This window comes from Pipra filicauda, unplaced genomic scaffold (genome assembly GCF_003945595.2).
Source record: "Pipra filicauda isolate LSUMZ 115617 unplaced genomic scaffold, ASM394559v2 scaffold175_size1500280_pilon, whole genome shotgun sequence".
Lineage (NCBI taxonomy): Eukaryota > Metazoa > Chordata > Aves > Passeriformes > Pipridae > Pipra > Pipra filicauda.
The window spans coordinates 1,211,277-1,237,881 of NW_024104273.1; the positions used below are offsets into that span (position 1 = coordinate 1,211,277).

At 40.5% G+C, this 26,605-nt stretch overlaps 1 protein-coding gene across 18 annotated transcripts in view; it reads right to left on the reverse strand.

The window, feature by feature from the left end:
* Positions 1-3,493: 3,493 nt before the first annotated feature.
* Positions 3,494-26,605, reverse strand: part of DTNA (dystrobrevin alpha) — a 227,335-nt gene continuing 204,223 nt past the window's right edge. For all 18 annotated transcript variants that reach the window (XM_039379767.1, XM_039379769.1, XM_039379770.1 and 15 more), the window contains 6 exons: positions 21,935-22,094; positions 19,093-19,182; positions 18,390-18,558; positions 17,539-17,671; positions 14,300-14,344; positions 3,494-7,019 (listed from right to left, as the gene is read on the reverse strand). In XM_039379767.1, coding sequence (XP_039235701.1) covers positions 14,327-14,344; positions 17,539-17,671; positions 18,390-18,558; positions 19,093-19,182; positions 21,935-22,094 — 570 coding nt within the window. In that variant the 3' untranslated portion in view covers positions 3,494-7,019; positions 14,300-14,326. The remainder of the gene's footprint in view (positions 7,020-14,299; positions 14,345-17,538; positions 17,672-18,389; positions 18,559-19,092; positions 19,183-21,934; positions 22,095-26,605) is intronic.

A 26,605-nucleotide genomic window follows, 5' to 3' on the forward strand; every position in this document is an offset into this window, starting at 1 on the left:
GAGCACACAGTGGCACTTAAAAGCACTAAAACACAACTTTTCTACTTTGTGGATAGGGTAACAGGGCTGTTTGTCAGAACTGGCGTCTCTTGGGGAGGGTTTCTAAGTTTAGTTGTACCTACATAATAAGTATGGTGATGAAAGGTGTTTCTTACATAGCCTGCAAGCTCTTGGTTTTTCACATGAAGGCAGATGTTGAAGAAGTGCAGAGTCCTGCTAAGCACCTGATTCCTGCTGATAGCAGCAGTGTAGGAGCATAACTTTATTGGGGATTTAAAGTGATTGCCAGAAGCTTTAAAAAACAAGAAAGCAAAATAAGCAAAAAAAAAAAAAAGAAGTGTAATTGGACTTGGCACCAGTGAGGGGTGCAGGAGGGGAGGTAACTCTATGGGGCAGAGGGGTACAAATATGTTCAGTGAAACCAGGGAAGGATTTTGGATTCCAAAAACACCTTTTGACTTGAGCAAGGGATCCCACCCAGGAGAAACTCCAGTCTGGGCCCCATGGCAGCTTCTGTGGGAAGAGGGACAGGAGGGCAGAGGTGAGAAATGTCCTTCCCAGACGAGCAGCAGCCTCTGCTCCATGAGGTGGTGCTGGACAGCTTTCAGGGAGGTTTCAGGCAAATCTCATTTTGCCCTGGTGTGAGACTGAAATGCCCAGAAAAACATAAAGAAAAATGGTGGTGCAGGTGAGGAGCACCTGACATCTTGAAATTGTACTGAGGTGCATGTGGTGGAGGGAGGAAGAGCAGGGATGGATGCTCAGTGCTTCACGCTGGGGTTAGGGGAGGCTTTCAGGGATCTGGGCGCTGCGAAGATCAAACGCAGGTGCACACAGACACACCCCCATACTGGAAACCAGTTTGACCCATGCTTTTTTTGGACAGGAATGTACCAAAAAGGGGTCAAAACTGAACTGAGCAGTAACAAGAAAACCAGTCAAAACATGCAGTTGAAGGGTGCCTCTTTTGACTGAACCTGCTGGCTGCAGGCAATGCTGGCCTCTAACAGCAACATTGGGCTATAACAAGCAGGCGAGAAGTGTTAACTGGGCAGCTTTCATGCTTTTACGGCTGACAATTAGCATAACAAGCAGCAGGCCTAACACATCTGCCATCTGGCCACTGCTGAGTGTTCTGCAAAAAATGTAAGTCATGAGGAAATTAATTTGCTAGTGGTAAATTTTGTTGTATTAAATAGCAAACTACATTCTTCAGCATCACATACGAATGACAAAATGCACCAGGGCCTCCTTCATTTCCTTCCAAGACACAGAAAAGCAACTACTCTTTAACATCACCTATCTCTTTAGTCTTTAATATCTCCAAGCTGCATTAACCATCTTATGTTAGTTAGCATGATGTGGCTGCATGATTCCCCTACTGACCTGTGCACAGCCCCCAGCCTTGTCTTAAGAGGTTGCTTCCCCAAAACAGTTTCTTTTTTAAAAAGCTCCAGAACTGTGGGCCCTCAGAAAGGCTTATCCCAATCTGAGATCTGTTCCCAGGCAAATGGGAAGGCAGGGAGAGGTGCAGCCTAATTCTGCTGCTTTGCCCTTTACAGCCAAAGGTGTGTTGGTGCAGTGCTGACAGTGTGGGATAGCCGTCGTAATCCACAGGCAACTCAACTGGTCACAATCACTCAGGAGAAAGCAAAGAGGAATCCTTAATATGCAGATTATCTGGGGTATTACATGGGATGATCCTGAAGCATATGAAATTCTTCAATGCATTTTGCTTTGTGCAACAATAGAGGAGACTTCTCTTCCTACTCCACATAACCTATTTCTGTGATAAACTCAGCTTCATATTCCTGCATTACTCTCTTACGAAGTTTCACCCAGAACTAAGGGCTGCTTGCATGGGAATATGCAGCTGCTGAATAACAGGCCTCCCAGGCAAATTTTGGAAGAGTGATCATAGAACTGTGTGCAGCTGAGTGAAATTCCCAGGTGCTTTTAGAAAGTTCCAGATGCTTTTAGTCCCCTAGTTCAGTGCTGATGCAGCCAATGTACCAACTTAGACCACTTATTTATTTATTTATTTAAAATTTTACTGGGTTTATTTTAGTATTTTTATTTTATTTCCTCTTGCAAATGAAACAATTTATTTCTTCCCATATAAGTCTATTTTCCTTGTGGGGAGCAGAAAGCAGCTAGAGTAACCAAGAGGGAAAGAGGAAAACAGCCTTTGTAAATTAATTTTCACTGGCTCCTTTGTTCCCCAAGGGCCACAGACTTGATTGTGGGTTAGGAAGAAATACAGCAATTTGGGATTATGCATGGATAAAACAGAGCTATCCTCATGAGCTGACGATATGTCATCATACATTACAATCCTGCGGATATGAATTTGGACTGGGATTGTGGAGGCAAAGTTCAGCAGATCTGGCAAATAATTTACAGTGTAAAATGATCCTCTTTATTGAAGAACGTCACCGTGTAGACAGGGGAATTAGGGCAAATAAACCCTGGTGATTTATAGGTTACCACAGCAGTCAACACTGAAGGAGGCAGCAGACTTGGCTCTATCAGCTTCCCAAGACACTGGGATATCTGGTAAGTATATAGAGAATATTTTTGGTGTGCTGCTACTGCTTTCCTTCTAACAGATCTCACCCTGGTGTAACTAATTGGCCAGCTAACAATGCTGTGTGCACAGCTGTCGACACTTTGGCTGCACTGAGCTGCCAGTGGGATGCTCTGCCATGGCAGTGGCAGAGCTGGGAAGGGCTCCCACCACGGGCCAGCAGCACAGCCGGGCACTGCCTCCATACACTGCTGCGTCCTGATGAAGCACCTCCAAGCACTGCATCAGGACACAAACTTGTTGCTTTAAGCAGGAGCTCTTGCCATGCTCTTTTAGGTTAGCAATCAGTTGTAATTACCAACAACTGATACAGAAAGATATCTTCAAAGTGTAATTGGAAAAACAAAGACTTTATGTCCTTCTGCAATAAAACAAGTAACTGTGTATGGTAAAGCCATTCAAATGTGTCGGTTCCAAGGTCTTGCTCCTTCTAAGGCCAGACAAACACAGTCGGTAAGAAAAAATCACACCACTGCAGGTAGTTTAGGTTCCTGAGGACCAGGGTCCCCCCTCATAAGTCTGTACCAGGCACCTTCTCAGGCCCTGGTGTCTCTGCTTATGGTCATTTTCATTGCTGTTAAGTGGATACAGGGGCAGGTATTTTACAGACAGGGGAACTGCATTTTCAGGATGTGAAACTGCTAAAGATATAGAAAATTAAGAAAGGAAGAAAGAAGAAACTGCTTGGGCCACTGAAAGTGGGTACTGCTCTGTACCATGTTCAAAGCACTTCCGAAGGAGGTGGATGGAGTTCTCTTGTGAAGAGGAGACAGTGTGGATGAAGAAAAGGCTTTTTGCTGCACCATGGAGATGGAGTTTCTTTCCCTGCTAAAAGAAAACGCTGCTTGGGCTACGTGGAACAGGACATCCAAACCCATAAAAAGCCACAAACACGATGCTCCATAAATTCCTTTTAAAAATCTTTTTAATGAAGAAATAATTCCATTCCAAAATATAGACACACAATTAAATAGTTTAATCACTTCAAAATATAACATGTCCCCAGTAGGTTCCAACACACACACACAAAACAATACTTAACAGCAATACAAAAACCCCATACAATAGCAGTTCTGTTACAATACCAATGAATATCGTGACATCTTTAGTGTCTCTATATCTGTCTCAAGTGGTGTCAAGTACAGTAGTTTTAAAAATGTCTTACAGTTAGTAGCCTCAAGATGTAACTCCTCATACTTTTTTTAATTTTTTTGGTTCAAAGGTAAAAATGCCCTTTTGTCTTCAGGACACAGTGGAGTGCTTGTTGTTCACAGCTCCGTCTGCTGAATTGAACCAACGTGATTACAGCAACTCGAGGTTGCAATATTTACAAGGTCTATCTACAGTAATTGCCAAGAACCAATAAGGATGGGAGAAGATGACAACTGAAAGTAAAGGTGGACACACTTATGATAAATTATGATGCAACAATTTGGCTCATGCATATAAGAAAATACATATTATATCACAACAAAGGCCACACACCTTTTTATGCAGTTTAGTTAACATTACTACTTACAGACAACCCATTCTCCACCTTCGCTTTGGACATTCAAGGACCCTATACATCTTCACATCCCTGTCTCCTGATTCCAAACCACTGGTTTTCCCCCAGTGACAGTAAAACCACCCGGAGTTTTGACTGCTGTGGTGGGCCATTGGTAGTTAAGAAAAGGGCCACGCCAGGGACCTCTTCTGTAACTGTTTTAATGACCGCAAACCACAACCAAAATAATATTCAACAAACAGACAAAGACCAGCTGGGTGAAAATGCAGCCAGCTTAACAGTTGGAAAATGCTTAAAATAGACATTTGGAGAGCTAAGTAAGAGGTGCTTCATCTCAGAGCTCCAGGGCATAAGGGACCCAGAACTCCAGCTCTAAGGCTTGTTGACACCAGCCTAAAAGAAAAGTACTTGATTAGTGAACTTTAGTCACTACTCCTAGTTCAGAAGCTCTTGCAATGGATTTAGTTTACTGCATCTATTTTAAGCATGGTGATAATGAGCACGCAGACATTAAGATGATGAGAGGGATCTCTTACTCTGGGTACAGTTAAACATGACATGGGTAGAATTAATCAGCCATTGCATGTAGCTGTGTTCTAGCTTGTCTTCTTCCTGTTCAGAAAATGCTTACTTGGAATCCTGAGCTGACAGCAATGTCTACAGGTTCACTGGAGTAGCTTCAAACATGGAGTGCTAGGCACTAGTGGAGGCTAACCCATTCCTGAGAGGAGGTTGGAGGAGGAGGCAGTGGAGGATATGGTGCCTGCCTTGCTAGGGTGGCACATACCCCAGGAGCAAAGACCAGTGATTACAAAAATGAAAAGCTTACATGAAGATATCTAGACCCCTTAGTATGCATTTGGATGTCTGAGACCAAGCCCAGATATGCAAGGAGATGTGGACAAGAGATCTGCATACGCAATAAAACAATATGGAAGTGAGAAATGGCAGCAGCTCTTTCATACAGATACTCATTCCCTAACACATAGTGCCCAGGGAAACAGCCATGAGCCTGGAGAGTACATGCAAACAAGTGGATTTACTGGGTTGAGCTACAATCTCACGTAAATATGGCAGTGCACATCCATGTCACCATGAAAGCAAGGACAGACAAGCCATGTTCACCTGCTTTAGATGGGTATCTCATCACTTGCTGTAGGCAAACTATGCTGGTGTGAAATATCTGTATGAAACACCACTGTTTTTAGGGCCGTTAGACAGTGTCAGTTCAGATCAGCCAGGTACTGGAAGCCTAATGTTGTATTAGGACAGTAAAATTACCTTGGCACAGAGGTGGTCCCGAGCTCATACACTGTGCAGCTCAGGAGGGCTGGGCAGCCAGCATGGAACATCTCCTGGTGTCCCTGACTGCTGCTGCTCCAGCTCTTGAGGGCCTGGCTCTGGTTTCTCTGCAGGGCAGTGCTATGTGCCATATGAGTGTCACCTTTATTTCCAAGCAGTGTGCTCTGGGGAGCACGTTACAGCTGATTTGTGTCAATCCCTGCTCAGGACATCTGTAGGTTTGTAGTCACAGCAGAGCAAACACTTCTTAGCCAGCAGTCTCACTGTCTCACCCACAATGGCCAGGTCAGTCTCCTTTCTCCTGAAATGCCTTGATACTGGAAAAATACTGAACCAGACCAATCTCCAACCCTGTAACTATATGCCTGTCCTTTCGAAAAAATCCACCGCTCTTCTTGTGCTTTTCACTGATCGCTATTTCTCCATCCAGCTCTGAAGGAGTCTCACTACACATTTCCAAGAGAGCATGCAGAACATCTGGTGGCTGGCTAAGGCAGTACACATTCGGAAATCAAAAGAGAACAGTTGCAAGCGCACTTTAAGCCTGTACATTTAAAGCTGAAGGCCTCGAAAATAACATAATGAAGGGGGGCGGGGAGGAGAGGAGGGGCAGAAAGATGGAAAGAGCCAGTTTGTTGAACACATGCCTACTAAAGCTAAAACATCAATGAAACAATACCATGGAGGATTATACGTAACATCAGTCAGTTCAGGGATCTTATGGCACCTGTGGTTTATAAACAGCTTTAGCAACGAGTATTTCAAAACATAGTTCACAGTTTTAAGAAGATCTGTGCTGATTTAAAAACTAGATTCTATATCATTTGAATGTCACCTTTTGTATATGATATCTATTTGGAAAAAAAATATTTACACTAACTTCTATGGCTGATTTGTTAGATTATTTTGAAAGAAACATTCCTAAGTTACACATTAGCCCTAAATTAGAGAAGTTTATTATTATTATTAATTATATTATTATAATTATTATTTTAGTACATTTTGTATAAGCCTTAATTTAAAGACTTGCAAACAAATTGCAAAGATAGTCTGGTACTTTGTTTTTTGGGCTACTAGATATATACACTCAGGAGTATTATTATTCAGTGTTAAATGCATAATTGTCGCTTTTTATTTCATCTGTGGAAAAAAATGTACAGTGTATAGTAAACCAATCTACTAAAATCTCAAAGTATTCAGAAATCAAATTTCTATCTATAAACAGTATTGTCATTGTAAACTGAACAGGTTCAATATCATGTGCAAAGGGTTCACGTGAGTTATTAATACCACTGTCCTGTGTAACAGCAGTACGTACATCAGTCTGTTTGCTTCACCAGTAATGAGCCATGTTACAGAAGATGTAGCTAATATAAGTTAGCTTTAAACAAAAGTCTTGTTGTCAAAAACACACATCTACAAACTACAACTCTTAGAACAAAAGTACTGTGCTACAGTCCTCAGAACTTAGTTATGTGATTTTTTTGCCAAGAGACGCTGCACCTCTTGGTTCCATTCTTCTGTGAAGTTTGCAGCTGAGTTTTCTTCATCGTCTGTCCGAAAGCAGCTCTCCTCATCATCAGTTCTTACGTAGCTTTCATTGTCTGTCTGACTGCAGCTTCCCTGTTGAGAAATGTTTAGGGAAGGTTTTTAAAGAGTGCTGGTTTAAGATGCTGCACCCACACAGGCAGAGCAAGTAAAGCCTTTGAGTGCTGCTTTATTGAGAGAGAAAAGCAGGAGCTGGACAGTTCCTGTGGTTACCACTTAAGGAGTTAAGACAGGGAAAAAGCCATCCTACCTAGGTGAGCCATAGGTAATTGAGCTGTAAACAGGAACTTACAGGGTATGTGTGAAGTTGGAAACTCTCCTTGCCCTGGGCAAGAAGACTGTTCCCTGCTCTGCTGAGGGATCCCGGGGTAACTCAGTTTACACTGACATAGATCTGCAGTATTCCCATTTTCCCTTCCATTTTACCCTTCCAGGTCGCTCTATAAATAGCTTTTGGTAGCAAACCCATGGATTATTCCCCTTGAGCACAGTGTTCAGCCACTCGATTAACAGTCCCTCACCATCATGAGCATCCCCACACATATTACTTGCCCTGAATATGTTTCACTCTGTCTAAAAGAACCTGTAGTTACTGAAGAGGATGATTTACAATAGCTCATAAACAGCCTAGTCCTCTGGTGCACCAGTTTCTCCTGGTGCTCCTTTGTATCCTGAAGCGTCAGTGAGTATCTTAAATTCCTATAGAGGAGTCATCAACATGTTAGTTGGTAATGGAAAATTCATGATAGATTACTGCTGCTCTTTCTCAGAACTATGTCAGTATCTACAGTCAGGTAATACTGCGAACTTCTGCTTTTGGCACGTTTATTGTAAGGACACTGTTTACATACTTGACTCTTCCAAAGTTAAGGAGCTCAGCCCTTTTTCTCTTGAACTACCTCAGAGAGAAAGCCCATCTGCATTGCATGAGATATGATAATAACAGCGTAATACCACACCCTACTGACATGAATTCTTTTCTACTCATTTCAGGCATAAGGCTGGTCTACAAAATGGGAGATGAAATGCAGATTACTTCAGCAAAAATAGTTAAATCTGATGAATAAGAAAGGTCAGGTAGAAGCTTGCTGCTTCTCCTTCCTGACACCATTTGATTGTATTAATTATTCAACCACAAACAATTCCATCCCATTCCCTAATACTTAAGCATTCCAAATGTTATGATGATCTTAATTTAGTGTCTCCTTGTGTCAGGCAGTTACAAAAGACAGGCATTAACATTTCGTTGACAAAAGGAAAGGAGACCTGCACTGCAAGTATAATGAGAGTTTCATAAAAAATGTCTGAGGTACATTTTAAATGATATGTTTTAAAAATCAGACATGCATCTGTACTGCTTAAGTCTGCAAACTTACTCGGAAATCTTAGTAAAGGAATATTTCACTCTTCAGAAATCAGCCAAAAAATGAAAATGAAAGGCGTGGAAGAGGTCAGTTCTCAGCTGCCCAAGACTGCTTTTTTTTTTTTTTTTTTGGGCCGGCCCTGGAACTCACGCTTTGCGGCGTCCCGGCTGGCCCTGGGCGCTGGGCCCGGCCCCGGGCGCGGAAAGGAGCGAGGGAATGGGAGCTTCGCCTGTGCGGACAGTGCCATCGTGGGAGATGAGAGGGGAGCCTCGGAACACACAGAAGAGAAGGACAGCTCTAAACCCGGGCAGATGGAGCTCGTTCAGCCCTGTAAGGCCATCCATCTAAGCGAAGGTCACTCTAAACAAACCTACGTCCTGAGGACCTCGCTGCCACCGTCCGAGTTTGCTCGGCCCCGGCAGATGAACCTTAGGATTAAAGGGTGGGCTCAGTTCAGCGCACACTGTGTCTCACCTAAAAAATCCATTGCGCAGGCTTGAAGGCCTTACCCGCATTTGCAAAGCCCTGTATCACCAGCGTCCTTGTAACAAATGTGGGTAGAGACCTTTCCCAAATCTTCGTTCACGAAGACTGGCCATGATGAAGACTGATTTTTACCGAATCAATTTCAGGGTTACGTAAATCAGAATAATTTAGGTTGGAAAAGACCTCTAAGATCATTGAGTCCAACTGTTAACCCAGGTCTCCCATGTTCACCACTAAACCATGTCCCCAAGTGCTACATTCACCTGCCTTTTAAATACCTCCAGGGACAGTGACTCAGCAACTACTTCTCTGAGCAGCCTATTCCAGTGCTGGGCAACTCTGTCAGTGACAAAATTTTTCCTAATATCCTAAAATATAGGAACATCTCGTATTTCTTGACAGTATCATTATAAACCACAAGAGTAAAATAAGAGGGGCCTGTGAAGCATGGGAAGCATTAAGATGACATTGACAGTAATGCTAAGTATTTGGGTTTGCTTCAAATTTTCTGGATAAATTACTTCTCTTTGGTGGAGTGTGGGAAGGGTTATTCTAAATTCTCTATTCCACAGCCAGCACTGGGATAGAGAGATTTTCATACAAGAAATAATGAGTACTAATGAACCTCAGAGCTTTAAATTCATTGCAACATTTTATAAGTGCCAAAATTAATTCCAAGTCAAGACTCATATGATTTGTCATGATATAAAATTGTTTCTTGACCTTTTCTGTAACAGAATCCACAGGTTCTTTTCTGTTACTTATCATTCAGTGATTTTTCAAAAAACACCCCTATCACTTGTGTAATTTTAGAACTGAATTCACTAAAGTTGCTTCTTCCCCGTTAACTTGGTCACAGTTCTTTTACAGCTTTTTTTTTAAACCTACATGCTAAGAAGAGGAGGACTTAAGGGGAAAAATAAAAATGAAAACCAAAACAGAACTGAGTGAATGTAGCAGACATTTTTGAAAATTACTGTGCTGCCAGCCTCCTGTTATTTTCAAATGGAATGGTCCTGATAATGCTGGCTTTTATGTATTAGTTCAGGAAAAAAAAAAAGAGATGCTGAATCATTTGATTGTGCTAGTAGAGTATGACTTATATGTATATGAGCAGTTCATCTACAGCCTGTATGTCTCTTCTTCACTGCTGCATCACTGGCTTAGGAGGAAGAGGCTGAAGAAACTGGGCTTGGGGCAGAAGTGTCAAGGGAGGATCAGTTAGCAGGTATTTGAGGGGCATTTACAGGGATAACACAGCAAAAATCTTCTTGGCAGTGCTGAAGTACAGAAGAAAGACAAAGGCATTTTAGGAGGTTCAGCTTGGACATGAGGTACAAAAGGTACAAGAAGGATGACACTGCCCAGGGAGGTGGTGAAATTTTTATCTGTGTAAGTTTTAATCTTTGCTAGAGAAAGCCATGGCTGACATGGTCTTGTGTTGCAGATAGACCTGCATCAGGTGGGAGACTGGACCAAATGGCCTCTTGAGGGTCCAGTCAACCAACACACCAACCATCACTCCTCTGTGATCTCCTGAGCTCCCGGCATGAAATCCGAGCAAGGAATGAACTGTAGTGTGTGAGCTGCTCTGAGCAGCAGCATTTAGGGCCCTAGAGCTGAAGAGAGGCCAGGGCACAGCTGGGAAATGAGACCTCAGGCTGTGGACACAGCAAATATAGCACCCACATGTCCATCAGCTGAGGACTAGTAACCTGACTTGGACTCTGGGCTATGGATCCTGTGTCCCATCTTTCCCAAACAGTAAATGGTGAAGTCCTCATTGCAAAGGACTGAAAATGTCAACAGCCAGTGAACTGCATGCTAGCTTTAAAATCTTTCCTTCTCAGAAAAAAACATGGATGCAGGCCAATTGTATCTTCACAGCACTTAAACAATTAATCTGTGCCCTTTGGCTTAGCCAACACCAAGCCCTTCTCACAGTGGCACACTGGGCGGACTGGACTGACCACACCATCTCTCTACCAGCAGAGATACTCCTAATCTCTGCTGGTAAACATGAAAACAGAGTTTGGAAAAAAAAAAAAAAAGGTAAGAGATGAGAAAAATATGGAAGTGTTACTCAGTAAGATTTCTGTCTTGGAAAAACAGTCAAGTTGAATATATAGTATTTTTTTAAGAATGCATTAATATAAAAAAAAATGAGAGGATTTGCGGGTTTTGTGTTTCAAAAAAATTCCACCTGTTTCAATACAAACCATTGAGGCACTTTTGCAGTGGAAAATGTCACCACAGCCACTCAAAGCCCCAGATCCCACAACATTTTATGTTATAAGGTTTTGAGTGAGTGAGAGGGTTTGGAGTGGGAATGGATCTGAGTCTTTAACTGAAATTATTACATGTTTTGATTGAGACAGGGAGAATCACTGTTAAAAAACTGAGAACAAAATCTCTAATAAAGACTCCTCCCTGTACTCCCTCTCAGTGGATGCTTTAGGTCTGATTTGTATTAGCTTTTCACACTTTCTTTTCTGTTATAATAATGCATATAAATGAATTAGGCATGACCAACTCAAATGTGTGCCAGCATTAAGAAAGAATAGCTTTAGAAAATCTAGGAAATTGTAGGTCTCGTGGGAATATGTTCACTGCACAAGTCAACAGCAATTAATTGAAAATGACTTTTCAACCAGTTTCTGAAATGGAGATTTTCTGCTCCCATTGGCTACCCTTGGCAAAAAACCAACTGCTATCAAGGGGATAGAGGTAAAATGACATCAAAGTTGCAGGTTCACCCGATATTAAGATCTGCCCAGTGCCTGCTGAAAACAAGCTCAAATTCACTCTGTTACTTTACTAAAAATAAAACAAGTACATTTAACATAAAAAGTAAACTGAAAACACGATTAAATTATGTTTTATATATTACTGGAATCACCTGCTGTCTTTGGAATTTGTTATACTAGATGTTATTCCAAAATCAATTCCAGAAAACTGTACATAGCACTTTTACAAATGCAAATAGATTGCATTAAGCCCTAATCAAATGACACCAACCCCAGATTAATGAAATGAGGAAATGGACAAAACTCTGTGGCTGGCCATCAGCAGCAATATCACACATATGCAGTTACGATAAACTGATCTCATTTCCCTCATCTTTTTTTTTTTAAATAAGCACAAATGTAATACTGTTGTGAGATGGGAAAATCTGTTGGCTTTCTACCTCATATGGCCATCTAGGGTCATATGGACTGTATTTGTATCATTAGTGACTGAATAACAGCTTAGAAATAAAACTCTTTGTGCAGTTTCTAAGCTGCAAGCAAGAATCCAACGTAAAAAGCAAAAGCACTTTATGTACCATGACTGGTATGAACTATTCTGAAATTATTTTTCCAATGCCATGAAATTTAAGTACTGAGTAAAACACACAAGATATGACAGACTTCCATATTCACAAGAGAGTGAATCTTGAGAAGACTAAGACACACCACATGTAGATGTATTTATCATAAGGTACCATAATACAGTTTGTTCTTGTGGATGTAGGTGAAATGCCAAATCCACTAGATTTGAATGTTAATTTCTGTATGGTTGGGCTTTTACAGCTGGTGGGAATATTACAGTCTTTGCTACTGGCTGAAGGGCTTCCCTGGGAGCCAAAAAGAATTTCACTATGAAACTCTTTTTTCTTTTTGACAGGATTTCAAAATGCTTCTCATCCAGGAGGTGAGATAGTAGTCTCAGATCTCTGCTAATTTGAGACAGGATACATATTTTCAAGAAAGGTAGGCTGTACAGCAATATGCATTTCCTCATATCACTACGTTAACATTGCTTCCTAACAAAAAACGAAACCTTAAATGGAATTGCCTCAGTTTTATAATTCTAATGAAAAGGATTTTTTCAACTTATTTGCAAGTTTGCAAACTGTAATTAAATTAAGTTCTATATAACGTTTCCACTATACACAGTTATATGCATACATTGTTGTTGAAAGATCTATTTTCCTTTTCCTGTGACCTCATCTATAACTGACAACTGCAACAAAACAGAATAAAAAAAACTTATTTTCCTGGCTGTCAATGTTTAGGAAACTCTACACAGCTCATATTTTTAACAGGACTACTGAGAAAATGAATGTAACCTGAGGGGCAAAGTAGGACAATTTTTATGAGCAGTTATTTGGTGTTTATAGTACTCTGGGTATTGCAGTTTATTTGCTTTTCACATCCATTTATTCTGCTTTAGCTGCAAGAGACATTGCTTTGGAAATACCTACTAGCAGCTACTTTCACAAGGTATACATTTTAACAGCCAAATTTTACTGTCAGCACAAGCTGCAAACCCGTTGAATTAGGGTCAAGTTTTGCCATCAAAACTGTCTTATAAATAAGGAGGTCTAGCATAAAACATGGCATACAAAATGTAACAATATCAGTTCCTGCTAGAGTTGGCACAGGCTAGTTCACTGGTTTTGATTATCAGAGCAGGGGATCATCTGAACATGACCCTGCTCCCAAGTTGTAGTGTCCATTTGATCACTGACCTCTGTTTGCCATTAGTTCTGGCTTTGAGGAAGAGGCTCAGTTTACAGACCAGATTCAGATCCCTATTCTGACTTCTCCTGCCTTTCTGGCCCCATTACCCCATGGTTCAGTGTCTCAGTAGGATGGACAGCATTGTCTCACTGCCATCGTCACAGCAGGGCATTCTCCTAGGAAGTCAGAAATGCAGAGCCCACAGCTTCAGATGAGGCAAAAAGGAAATGTGTGGCCTCCCATTTCCTGGGCAAGTGTTCAGAATAACAGGCTACTTCATAAAAATAGACGTTGTCTGTCTTCCTGAAGAAAAACACAATTGCTGAACTTGGCATTAATCTCGGTGCTGCAACTGTGAGGTTGGCATGTGTAAGGAACATGACCTGAATACAGGACAGCAGGGAATTTATAGATCTTCTTACCGTGTCTGAATTGCCAGAGTCTAGCTAGTAGCTGAGTGCCTTGCACTTTGGATTGGGGCATTTTAAACTTCCACAACACATCTGAAGATACCTCTGTGGTTAAGCAGCTGGTGGATTGTTTTTTGTAATATTTGCCTGACTTCTGTTTCACACATGGGAGGAGATGTTCTGATCTCACCAGAAATTATTTATTTCAGTTATCCTAGCATTGATTAAAGCATTAAAAAGAATTAAACTCAGGTCTCCTGAAACGTAATCTGATTCCTTATCTTCTGGATAAGGTGTCTCTGTACTGGCCAATATATTTGTTGTCATCCCTAGGGATGAAAAGCCCACATTCTCACTCTGATGGTCAACAAAGCAAAAAGATAGCTTAATGGGAATCCTCAGGACTAGGAGCATATTTCAGTAAATTAGAACTGCTTTAGAGAGATTCCTAGGCATCCCAACACAGGTTAAAAGAAGAAAGAAACAGCATCCTCATACACATTCAGATGGCTCAAGGTGCATTGCAACTGAAATACAACACATTATGAGGATTAATTCCAAACAGTCTTCTAAATTATAATAATACTTACTTGAGAGGAGAGAGAAGGATATTGCACTCAACTTTGCAAACTGACCTGTAGATAACAAAGGATAGAAAACAAGAAGATGACAAATTAAGCCCGTGAGCAGCCAGGCAGTGTATTATTCTGAAGAAAGCCATGCAAAAGCCTAGAAATAAAGGGAGCAATTAGGGACCCAGAAAATAAAACCAATGAAAACTGTCTTACACAACACACCCAGCAAAAGACTGTAACAAGAACACAACTGGAAGCAGATGTGGAAGGATAATCACTGTTAGCATGTATACTTGTGCATTAATATGTGGGGATTTTTTTCTGATATGGATACCTGTTATTTACAACATGCTTCAAAAAAAAAAAAGAAAGAAAGAAGCCTCCTTGAGGTTCCCTGTCCCTCATTTCCCCATGTATCTTGGCTTTTTTTGCTCATACTTTCATATTAATTTAGAGTTTAGCATGAAAATCTTGCTTGGAAACAAGGTGACACAAAATAACAAGAGTGGGTTTGGACCAAGCATTTTCCATGCTACACGACATCTACATGTTTCTCTAAATGTGCAGCTTTTACACAAAGTGAGACATTTAATAACATAAAAAAGGTTACCAGATTGTTACTGAAGTTACCATTCTGTAACCTTAGTATGAGTTCCTCCCCGCAGTTTTCAGCTGACAATTGCACTACGATAGCTACAGCTTCCAGCTTTTTTTGCAATCCAGATGAATGCAGTGTACATGTGAGTACAGACAGTAAAATAGCTTGTAATAAATTCCAATGGTTTGATGCAAATGAGAATAGTTGACCTGGCCACTGTTCAACAGGATACCCTAAACAGAAATTTCCCAATTTTCCTTTGTTTTTGCAAGTAGGAAGTCGTGTCTTTATACTCAGTGGTATTAGTAGATAAATGAATAGAATAGCAAAATGCCACAAATAAAGAGTAAATTGCAGAAAACAAGCCACTGCCAAAGCACATGTCTCAGGATCAATACATGACACTCAAACCAACTCCTAATCATCTTAGTAGTCCCTACTAACTTAATACCTTTTCTTGCTTCCTTTAAACCCGCTCTGTAATTGAAATGGCATCAGTCATACTGGGAAAGACTTCTCATGCTTTGGGTCTGTGGTTATCAACTAAAAATAGATTCTACTTACAAGTCACTACTGTCAAATCATTGCCTGATAGGAGCTGACAATCTCACAGACAGTAAAGTACACCACGAAATTTCTTTTGGAAAAATGCTGTTAAACAGAACTTGTCTAGAATGAGGACATTCTGTTCCTTCAGTGAATATATTTTAAATAAAAAAGCCTTTTTTTTTTTTTATTGCTCCTGGTGGAAACAAATAATGTAAACCAATGGGGAATAAACTTCACCTGGATGTAGTCTTAGCTGACCTTAATTCAGAAGGAGTTTTATTCTGACATTGATAAGGAGATTTCCTCTCCTTCTTCTGGGAATGTTGGTGGAGGACAGCAGAAAAGCTCTGTTTTGACTGAAGCAAGAGTAACACCCAGTGGCATTGACCGACATATAACTTCTACTGCCCTTATTTGCGGTGCACATGCATACTGAATTTTATGCATGCACAAAATCCCCTTGTAACCTGTGATACTCATGGAACACCATTGCCATATATTGCACTTCTGTACTGTAATCAAAATACAGTCAAACTGGTCTATTATTCTTTTTGAAGAAAATGGATTTTTTACCAGAAAGAATAACATTTATTATTTGATGCCTGACAGCTCTGATCATTGAGGCACCCCTTCTTTATAACTGACAATTACTTTTCTTTTTATCAGCAGTACCTCCTCATCCTGTTCAGAAGTTTAAAGGCTGTGATTTTTGCCATTTCCTATCTTGGATAAAAAATTCTGACAATCCCCCCATGTCACCCGCTGTTGCCTTCATAAATAGTCTATAACAATTCTTCTCCTTTCGTCGTGTCCTTAAAGACCTTTGCAATGAAATGACTTTTGGCAAGCTATCATGGGCACGTAGCTGGTCTACATAAACAAGAACAACAAAAAGATGCTCACATCAACCTCAAGACTACCTGCAATTTTCATAAGACTTGATGAACTTCTACAAGACTAACATATCCTAGCAGCTTTACAGAAAAGAAGACCAAAAAAGCAGCCAATCTTCATTCCATCACAAGCCTGTCAGTCCCAGATTATTGTCTCCAAAGTGACTGCACTGGATACTGTATGAAAAGTACTAGAAAAAAAAGGCTAGATTTTGTTAGCTCCCAGAAATCAGCAGTTTAAAGAATTCCTGCCCATGAAGTGATTTTGAATCTCATTTGCATATCTCTGATCTCTCACAACCTGCCTAATCTGGTCTTTTTAGCCCCTTTAATCTTACGGTGTATGTTCTGTAGGGATGAGGTTCAAATTCAAACTGATCACCATGTGGGAAAAGAGTTATTTCTGCTTGGTTCAGCTCTACTCCCAAATAACTGAACTAGGTTTGCCCTCCTACTGACACTACTACCAACTTTATAAAAAGTAATGTATTTTATATTCAGATGATCCAAGTCAGAATAACTTAAAGTCTGGCAATAATCCATTACACCCAGACGAAGTGGAGATCATGACGCAGACATGGATATCTACAGAATTCCAGCTCCCCCTGGCATATCTGTTTTACTCAGACTCTTCAACAAATGCCCTTTGAGAACTTCCTCAGGGAGGTGCTTAATAAGAAATCCCCAGGTTGTTGAATACTTGGTCCCCTGTGATAAAATTCGTTTCAGACCCTTTTCTGTACTTTCAAATTCTGACAATGACATTAACACACAGACTGCACTTTAGCTTCAGTTCACACTGGAGAAACATTATGAATGGTTTTTGCTACTGAAGAAAAAAATATCTGAAAATAGCAACACAGCTTGACACCAATAGCCAGCATCTATGGTAGGGGGGAATTAGGTCTAAGTGACTTGGTAGGCACAGGCAGAGAACAAGTTCAGAGGCAATTCTGTCCCACCTGCTACCCTTGCTAAGCTTATGAACTACCATTGTGTGCCTCAGGCAGTGTGGTCTTCCTGGATATGCACAAAGGATAGACGCATGTGTGTCTGTTGAAAAGTGGCAGCAGTTTTTGGGATGTAGCTGCTCTATTAACTGAGAAGAAATCACACCCCAGAGCCCAGGACCGGTTAGATGGCACTGGGTGTCTACGGCGCACTGTCGTCTCTCACTTATGGAGAAATATGGGCAGCTGGTGTCCTTCTCTCACCTGGTATGCCTCATCCTGCAGCTTCTGCTTCAGGTACTCCTCCATTTTCAGTTCATTCTCCAGCTGGCGGACAGAGTCATTCTCATAATTTTCATCATCTGCTCTGACATAGGGGTCTCCATCTTCTGTAACCCTGAAGACATTAATAAATAGCCTCCTGAGATGAATGACATTCAGAGTCAATAAAACTTCCCTTATTGTAAGCTATGAAGAGTGTGGGATACTTTTAGTCCAACGACATGCTCCACTGGCTAGTATTTTCCTGGCAGTGGAAAACACGTCTGATATTTCCCCTCTCCAGTGGTTTGGCATTGATGAAGTACACCAAAGGGCATATTCAGCTGAAGGCATTTCCCTAAGGAAATGAGTAACAAAAGTTCTGAATAACTTGATACAAAGAGGTTGAACTAAAAATAACTAGAAAGATCCGTACTGTCTCTGAAAGGAAGATTCAGGTTCTAAAAATAAATCTGTTTGTTGATCAATTGAGTTGGTCAATGAAAAGCATTCTGTCTTTTCCATTTAAAAGCTTTTTTTTCTCAGTGAGCTCTAATAGGCCCCTCAGTCTGCATAAGCAGAGAACAGGACTGCAGAGCATATTAGGGAGAACATCTGCCCAACAGCCTCCATGCTGCCTGAGTGTACCAGGCTGGATGCGAGACAGCTCACTCCTGAGGGAATCCTAAATTCTGGCCTTTACAGAGCTCCCTACTATCTAACCATGAAGCAGTCCTCACTTGGATTTATGCTTTTTCTTTTTTGTAATCAAATAGTTGAGGGAAAATACTGTGTGCTGCACATTGTTTTCAAAAGAAAAAGAATGTGATTAAGAAGGTTGAGCAGGTACCCACATGTCACTACGGAGAGAGCCAGTGGCAGCAGCGCTGTGGATATATCCTGGCTTCCGGGCATGGATCTGGGCGAGGAAAGCCTTTTCAGATGTCGGGGATGGAACCAGGTCATCAAAATGAGTCCGTCCAAATTCAGAATCCACATTGCTTTCTGTCTCACTGCCCACTTCTGTGAAGCAAAAATTTCCATTTAACTTTCACAAAAGTAAGTATTCTTGCCTATTTCTCTAAGCATTTTTCTGCCTTTCCAACCGAGAATGCTATGTCCACAGTGAATAACAGCATATTATTCTACAAAGCTTATAGTTTTGTTCTTGTGGTGGGACCAAATATTGAAGCTTTTGCTTATCTCAGTTATAAGGTAAGATATTTTAATGAGACTACTACAGACTACATTTTACAATAGGTCCTATACGTTCTATACTGAATGATATTTCTAAAGAGTGAAATCCCACTCCACATGGAATAACAAACAAACTTCAAGTTTTCACTATATCCAGCTGCACCTCTACATCCATGGCTTCATGAAACTGCTGTGTTCCTGAAGCTGTTATATAAGGATTTTTTTCCTAAAAGCATGACAAGCTTTAAAGATATATTACATTGCCTTTTTGTTGCTTTGTATCTTCCCACCTTCCATTTTTTTTCAGAAATATGTAAAATGTCAATGTAGTGACTATCCACCCTGGCCAACCTCACTCACCAGAATTTAGTTCTTTTACCAAAGAAGACATGGTGTTGGTGATTGAATCTGCTGCCACCAGCAGATCATTTCTTAAGTTTCGTCTTGCACCTGAAGCAAGAGACGGACAAAGCACAGTGTTACGATTATTCACATGACATATGTTTTCCTCTTGAAGGCAGTTTTAACCCCGTTGAAAACTGTCATTGTGATAATTCAGGGTATCAAAGTCCTTACGAAGGACACGTGCAGTGGAGTTCTCTGCAGAATGGCCTCATTTACTTATGCTGTATGCAAAAGCAGAAGCCTACCCTCACGCTTCATTTAATCACAATGCCAGATATCTGGAGATTATTCATTGCCATCAAGCTTGCATTTGTGGTGACACCAGCAGACCAGGCCTGGAAGATTAAATCCAGCGTGAACTCATTTACAGTGCCTGTGGGGGAGGAGGGAAGAAATGAAGCCTTTTCTGTAAGTTCCCACAGCTCTGTTTAATGACACCATTATTGCCAGGTATTTGCCAGATAATTATGGCAAATGTTGAAGAAACACACTTGACCTCACCCAGACTATGCAGATTTCTCTTCTCCACTCCCTCTCAGCCTCTCCTGTAACTCAAGGACTTTCTTGTATATTCTATAATTTACTGCCTCTCTTTCCACTCCCACTTTTTTTTTTTTTTAATAAAGGAAGTGCTATTGCCTCTCTAAACAGCCCCAGGCTGCTTTTAAACTCTTTCTAATAATGCATCTAGAAGTGCTTCCCTGCTGAACCTGGCAATATTCCCTTAACCATCAATCATGAAAGATTCCTGTGAGCTGCATGAAATACTCCTTCCTAAGGAGGGGTCTGTGGGTAATGCATGCTTAACTCCCCCAAATCCCAAACATAGATACTATTGTAGCTGAATAATCAATATATCCCACAGAACCTCTAGTCTTCCAAATAGAATTATTTACAGGAATTGGCAGGATTTGGCTGCTGTAAATTTTTAAAAACTGCCTGAATGCAAAACAATACATTTTAAAAAGTTCCTCAAATCCCAAGGAGGTTTCTTTTAATATATCCACTAGCAAATGATTACTGGAATGTAAATTAGAGTAGTTAATTTCTCTCTGATAAACACACAGACAGTCACTCCCTCTCTAAAATCTTCTCACTTTTGTAACTCTGAACTGTTGCAAACACTATGAAAGAGAAACAGAAACAACGAAGGAAACATGTCCTTTAACCATGGTTTGTCTGCATTATGTATATATAGGCAGATCTTTGTTGGTGCAGCAGAGAATGGAGCCATAGAATCTCAGCCCAACCCCCCTCACAAAGTCGTATGTTAAGATGTGACAGAATGGCTGGCTTCAAGTTCTTGGGGTTTGACCTTCCCATCTAGAGAATATAGTAAATAACGACATAAAGCTACATATTTATCATATTTATCAAATGCAGCAGTTTTAAATGTGATCACATAACTTTTTATATTGCTCTTTATCTTGACCAGAACACATTTATACACTTAAAATGCATTTGCCTGAGGCAGCCTTAGTATTGTTTATGGATATTTTATTGCGGCCACTACATTATTTCTATTACTCTTAGCCCTGGAAGAAACTGTCCCATAACAGCATAGGGGTTGGCAGTTTATATTTTTGCCTGCCTTGTTTTTTTTCACAGCAGAAAAAAAATAAAAATATATCTTGTCTGTTTCTTTTAGAAAATGAGATCAGCAGTGACCTGTTATATTGGTACTAGGAATTATGCCTCTGTTCAATACATGAATTGACTAGCACTTTAGGAGAAAATTCTTGATTGCATTACTGATTCGATCTAAGATACACACAAAGACACAATTCCCATGGAAATCAAGGGGAAGGGTGCATGAGAGGGATGACCTGGGCTCTAGGGAACAAACATGCTTCAACTGTAGCAGAGGAACTTCAGAGCTTACATTTAAACTTACATTTAATTTGTACTAGGGCAAGAGGTAAAAAAATTATTCAAATCAGAATTGCAATTATGTAAATATTTTAGGAGAGAGCAGACTCACTTTCTTCAGTATTCAACATAATCATTTAATTTGTGGCCTTAGAAATTCAAAACAGTTTAAAATTTATTGTTACTTGACAGAAGAGTGGGAAGGGGATGGCAGTTTTCTGGAAATGCAAAGAAAGGGTTCACCTAGACTTCCAGACTCTACTCCTGTCCAGTCTAACTAGACCCTTCTCAGAGGCTGAAAGCAAAAAGACAAGTGACAATAGTCACAAGTTGCATCAAGGGATGTTCCAATCAGATACAAGGACAAGAAATTCACACAGTAAACATGATCAAACACTGGAACAGAGACTGTGGAAAATGTGTGCCTGGAGCCATCTAGAACTCTACTGGTAAAGATCCTGAATGGTCTGATATCACTTTGAAGCCCTTTTTCTTGGAGCAGACGGGCACACTGACTTACAAAAGCCCTTTCCTCCTGAACTAATTCTATGACTGTATCATCTATTTCTTGTAAAGTCTTTACTTAAAACCAAACACACTGACAACGCCTTGCTAAGATCAATAGCAATTCTTCTAGTTAACAAAGCACTTATAATCACTTTGACCATCTTGATCAAAATTCCCTCTTACCATAAAATCCATTAACTGGCATCATTGTCCAGTTTTTGCTTACCTGATCACTTTGACAGCAAGGTCTGATGGCTGACAAAGTCGATTTTCAACGGCAAAACCCGTTTGTTGCAAAATGTGTTTTGTTTCGTTTTGTTTCATTGCATGCAACTCTCAAGCTCAAGTTCATTTAGACAGTAACCACAAGAAATAATGATTCTTCAGTCTCCAGGTACCTCAGACAAGCTATGAGACTTACTTTGTGCAAAGGCTTCCTGCACGTCTCCTCCCACTCCGGTCAGAGAGTCCTGAGGTGCGTGGGTTGGGGTGGAGCAGGCAGAGGCAGACCTGATGGGCATTGGAATAGGCCGACTGATCGTGTGGCTGGGTGAGGAACGTGGGGAGCCTGCCCCTTGGGTCTGCAAAACAATCACAAGGGGTTAAACAGGTCTTTGCAAGAGTCTGCCTGCTGTCCTTGTCACCCATCCCTCAGCTTTAAGGCATCATGCTGTTTGTAGATCAGTTGGGTAATGTTAATTGTGCTAGAAGAAATATACCACAGTCAGTTGTTAGTGGACAGCAGTGCTTCTGTGTAAAAAAACAGTAAGCAGGAAAATATGAGTCAAGATCTGACTTCCTTTAAGCACGGGAAAATGTCAGGCAGCTAAATTAAAAAAAAATCCAAGTTAATAAACACCACACTATAGAACTCTCTGCCCTCTTCCCTCTCTCACTCCCCCAGTTCACATGAATGCCTGATAAAACATAACCCGTTCTGGCTGTGAGAAGGGAAAAGATGCTGGCACCAGCATGGCTTTCAGCCTGGGCAAGGGACTGAAACAGCCCCTTTCATCAGATCACAGCCCTGCCCTCTGCCTCCCTGCAGGACAAGTTCATGGTACGTGAGACCTCTCAGTCACATAAAGTCTGACACTCGCAATAAACAATACAACTTTCTGCTTTTTATTTGGAACTAGAGAACTATTTGAGCTGCTACTAAACATACACTATTAAATTATTTTCTCTACAGGATATACTCAGGCACTCCTGAAAAACTGTGGGGATAGGGCAATATAAATTCCTTCTACGGGTTCAGCTGCTGGAAGTGAAAATGTTTTAACACCAGTCACATAAATGTCATGCTGTTAGCACCTCACAGTTAGGATCACTTAGCTGAAATTCAAGAAGACTTTACAGAATACTAATTTTTACTAATGCAGCTGGGTGAGTGAGTGATACCAAGAGACATGGTATTCCTCTCATCCACTGATTTGAACCCCTGGGAATGTTTATCCACATAAAGAAAAACAAATGCTGGAGCCCACACCAAATTGCACATGGTTTTTGACTGAAAACCTGTGTTTAGCAGATGCTAAAGATGGAGGTGGCTTGAGTGCTGTTAAAGGGGAATTGTAACACAAGCTCTTGGTTGTTTACAATCAAAAGTGACCTGAGGGTTGGTGTTTTCCTCCATTTATTTTGAGAATTCAGGAGGATTTCTTAATTCTCCCCATGACATTTATTTTGACTTCTGTATTGGTTGCCACTGCAGCCCTGATATGGTTTGGCAAATATGTTCCAAAAAGACAAAGTGCGGCCCACTTCAGGATGAGCGCAGCACTGCCCTTGAGATTTTTATAAATTTCTGCCCTGAACCATAAATAATGTATCAGAATACTAGGCTATTTGTTCTTTTCTCCTATCACCCCTTTCTAAGAGACATTATCCCCAGAAAGACATCAAGGGCAAATTAGGTTTATGAGGAATAAGCACATTACTAATGGAAGAATGGAGGATTTAATACTTATAATTTCTTTAATGATTGGGTTTAGAACATTTAAATGATGGATGAAAGGCAAGTCAAATATATAAAGGCCAGATGCTCTCCTGTTTCTGGAATCATCTGTACCAGATCCAGCAAAAATGCAGATCTCTAATCCTCCAGAGGCAGGGCACAGAGCAACCTGGATATGCTCCAAGGTCCTTGGATGTCACACCCCCTGCACATCAGGCAGGGCACTTGGGATCTACAGCTTTCTCCTTTCATGCCCCAATGGAGCATATTTCATCCTCAGTGAAATCTGTGAAAGAATTTTTGGTTCCCAGCTCCCTGAAAGAGGAATGCCTTTTTTCACTTGCCTTTTTTCCTTAGCTCTCCTTTGCCTTTGATCTCAGTTCTGGGGAACGTCAACATCAGTGGGAACTTTCAGAGAAGATGAGGTAAAAAACATGGACAAAATTTGCTTCAAGTCACATTCAGGAATGAACTTCAGGATAGGCATTTTATTTATTAAAAATAACGGATGCCTGTCAGTACTTCCCACAAGAGAAACGCAAAAGCTGCTGCATAACCAGTGCTTGCCCTGTGTCTGCTTTGTAGCTATGACTGAGATTTTGTGTTTATGACAAACAGTGTTCTCTTATCTGTAGCTTTTGGTGCTGGAACAAAGTGTTTGGGAAGCACACGGAGATTAAGCAATTGGAGTCCCTTGTCCAGGAAAAAAACCTCCTCACTTTTTATACTATTTGGGCAGTATCAGACAGAACTGATGAACAGCAAGTTGAAACAGGAGGATATTAGGCAATGCCCAATTTCAGAGAGGTTAACACTAAATATATTTTACTCATCTAGATCCACCTCAGCCCGAGTTTGTGCGAATGACGTACAAGTAGGATTGGATTCCAGCTTAGTGATTATTGGGAGAAATGTGGTTCTCAAGGGCTAGAGCTAACGGTCTGAAATCTGCTATGACAGTCAGTAGCAACTTCTTGGTAAGCTCAAAAGAGAAATTGAGCACTGAATTGATCCCAAAACTTGGCAGCTCCACCAGCTGAGAACTAAGGCATGCTGAAAGGGGAGCTACCACAGCCACCATGGATATTTGGATGGCTTCAACTTTTGTGTTGTACTCGGTTGCAGCTATCAATATATCCTCATACCTTTTAGGAAAACTTTCATGTATTTTATTTTATTCACCATCCCTAGTCAAACTGCTATGGCTTTTAAGTTAATTATTGCCAGACAGGAAAGATTTTCCCACTACCAAGAGTCATGCATGCTTAGGATAAAATGTTTGAAACGAAAACTAGCTTTACAGGAGCTTTAGCCCATTGCTCCCTCTGCCGGGACTGAACTGCGATAACATATGGGGAAAGCCCATCTCACAGCCTCATCAAATGACAAGGATGTGAAGAACTCATTATCCTTTCTCAAGGAAAGGCAGTAGAGAAATAGTTTATAACCATTAGATGAATTGCCAGGCTGCTCATTCCGATTGAATTCCTCCAGAAATTAATTTAATCCTGTTTCTCTCAACAGATCATGAAATGACATAGCATAATGAGGACCATTAAATGGAAATGGTGAGAATAATTCTTTAGCATCATCACCTGGTATTCAGTGAGGCTATTACTCTCAGAAGAAAAAAAAAATCTCATAAAAATATCTCGTAACAGTCTGAAAATGTGCTTTCACTTATACTGTCCAGTGAACATTTTATATGATCGGGAAACTCCTGCCACATTGAAAACTTCTCTTTCGTGAATGGAATATCTCTTAATACTGCAGAATCAAAAAAGACAACCTTTACATGAAGGTGATGTTTGGTCAGCTTTATTTTTTTTGTGTGTAGATTGATGCTCTAAAAAAATTAGCCAGTGTCAGTTTTATGAAGGTGAGCATTACCCATAAACAAACTCCACACTCTCTACCATAGACAGAACATGTCAGACTTGTGACTGTACTTTTGCTGATGGAAGCAAGATGAAGTGTGTTTTGTTAAAATGAAACATTTTTATTGAACTCATAAATCAAACTGCCATCTGAAAAGTGCCTTTTCTTAAAAGCCTAATATATTTCCAAGATCCATTACAAAACTAATAAGTTTCAAAACAAATCTTTTAAAATTTACTATTAGTAATATAGATGCTTGCTCTTTTTGATTTAGGCTGCAGAAACCACTTAATCTCCTGAAGACTCATGGGAATGTTAGCATTAGTGCCAACTTTTAAAGATGTGCACACTATGCCCTGACTTTTTCTGAGTAAAATGGGATTTTAAACTATTTTCCTGGGTCTGATTTAAGCTCAGTTATGTTTTTCTTGAAGTTCCAAATTTCTTATTACATTTTCAAAATGTTATGTATAGTATAAATGTTCTTTAATCCATATTCTAGGTTTACCATGTCAGGTAAAAACCTTATGTGTTTTACTTAGAGGAGTGAGAAAAAGATCAAGATTCCTTGTAGTCATGACTCACTTTCTAGAGGGTTAAGATATTCAGCTGTGAAAATTGCTCCAAGATATTTGAAAATAATATGGGAAAGAATTGCAAAATATTAATTTTGGTCAAAAGAACACACGCACTTCTCAAGCAGAGGAAGTAAAATAAATCACAGGAACACAATCACATTTAGGAGTTAGTGAGGCCTGCAATAAGGAGGTAACTTACTACCTGTTTCAATTCTTCTTCCTAAAGAAAAAGAGGTTCAGTACATGAGATTAGCCAGGATTTAAGTAAAGAACAGAAAACAAATCCAAATTTGGAGTACAGAGTTAAAGGTACAAAGATAGTTGAAGGTATGTGACCAGGTTAAGGTCCCACCTACGCATACTTTGAAACACCATAACAGTGCAAAGCATGCAGAAAGCTGCTATCATTTCTACCCCAAATTGTCTTTGTCCAGGCAGTGTATTGACATCAGGCAGCCCTCACTGCTAGCTGTAGCACTGCAGCATTTCATAGGTAGAGCAAAAATTTCCTGCCTAATCCAGCTCCCAAAACTATGCTGACTACTAGGTGGGCTCTGCTGCTCAGGTGCCACCAATTCCTGCACTGCGGCTGCAGAAACCTGTGTCTGAGGAGGTGCAAGTGACATAAGGGGTCAAAGGCATCCTTTAATGCAAAATATATGTTGTCGAATGGACTTCA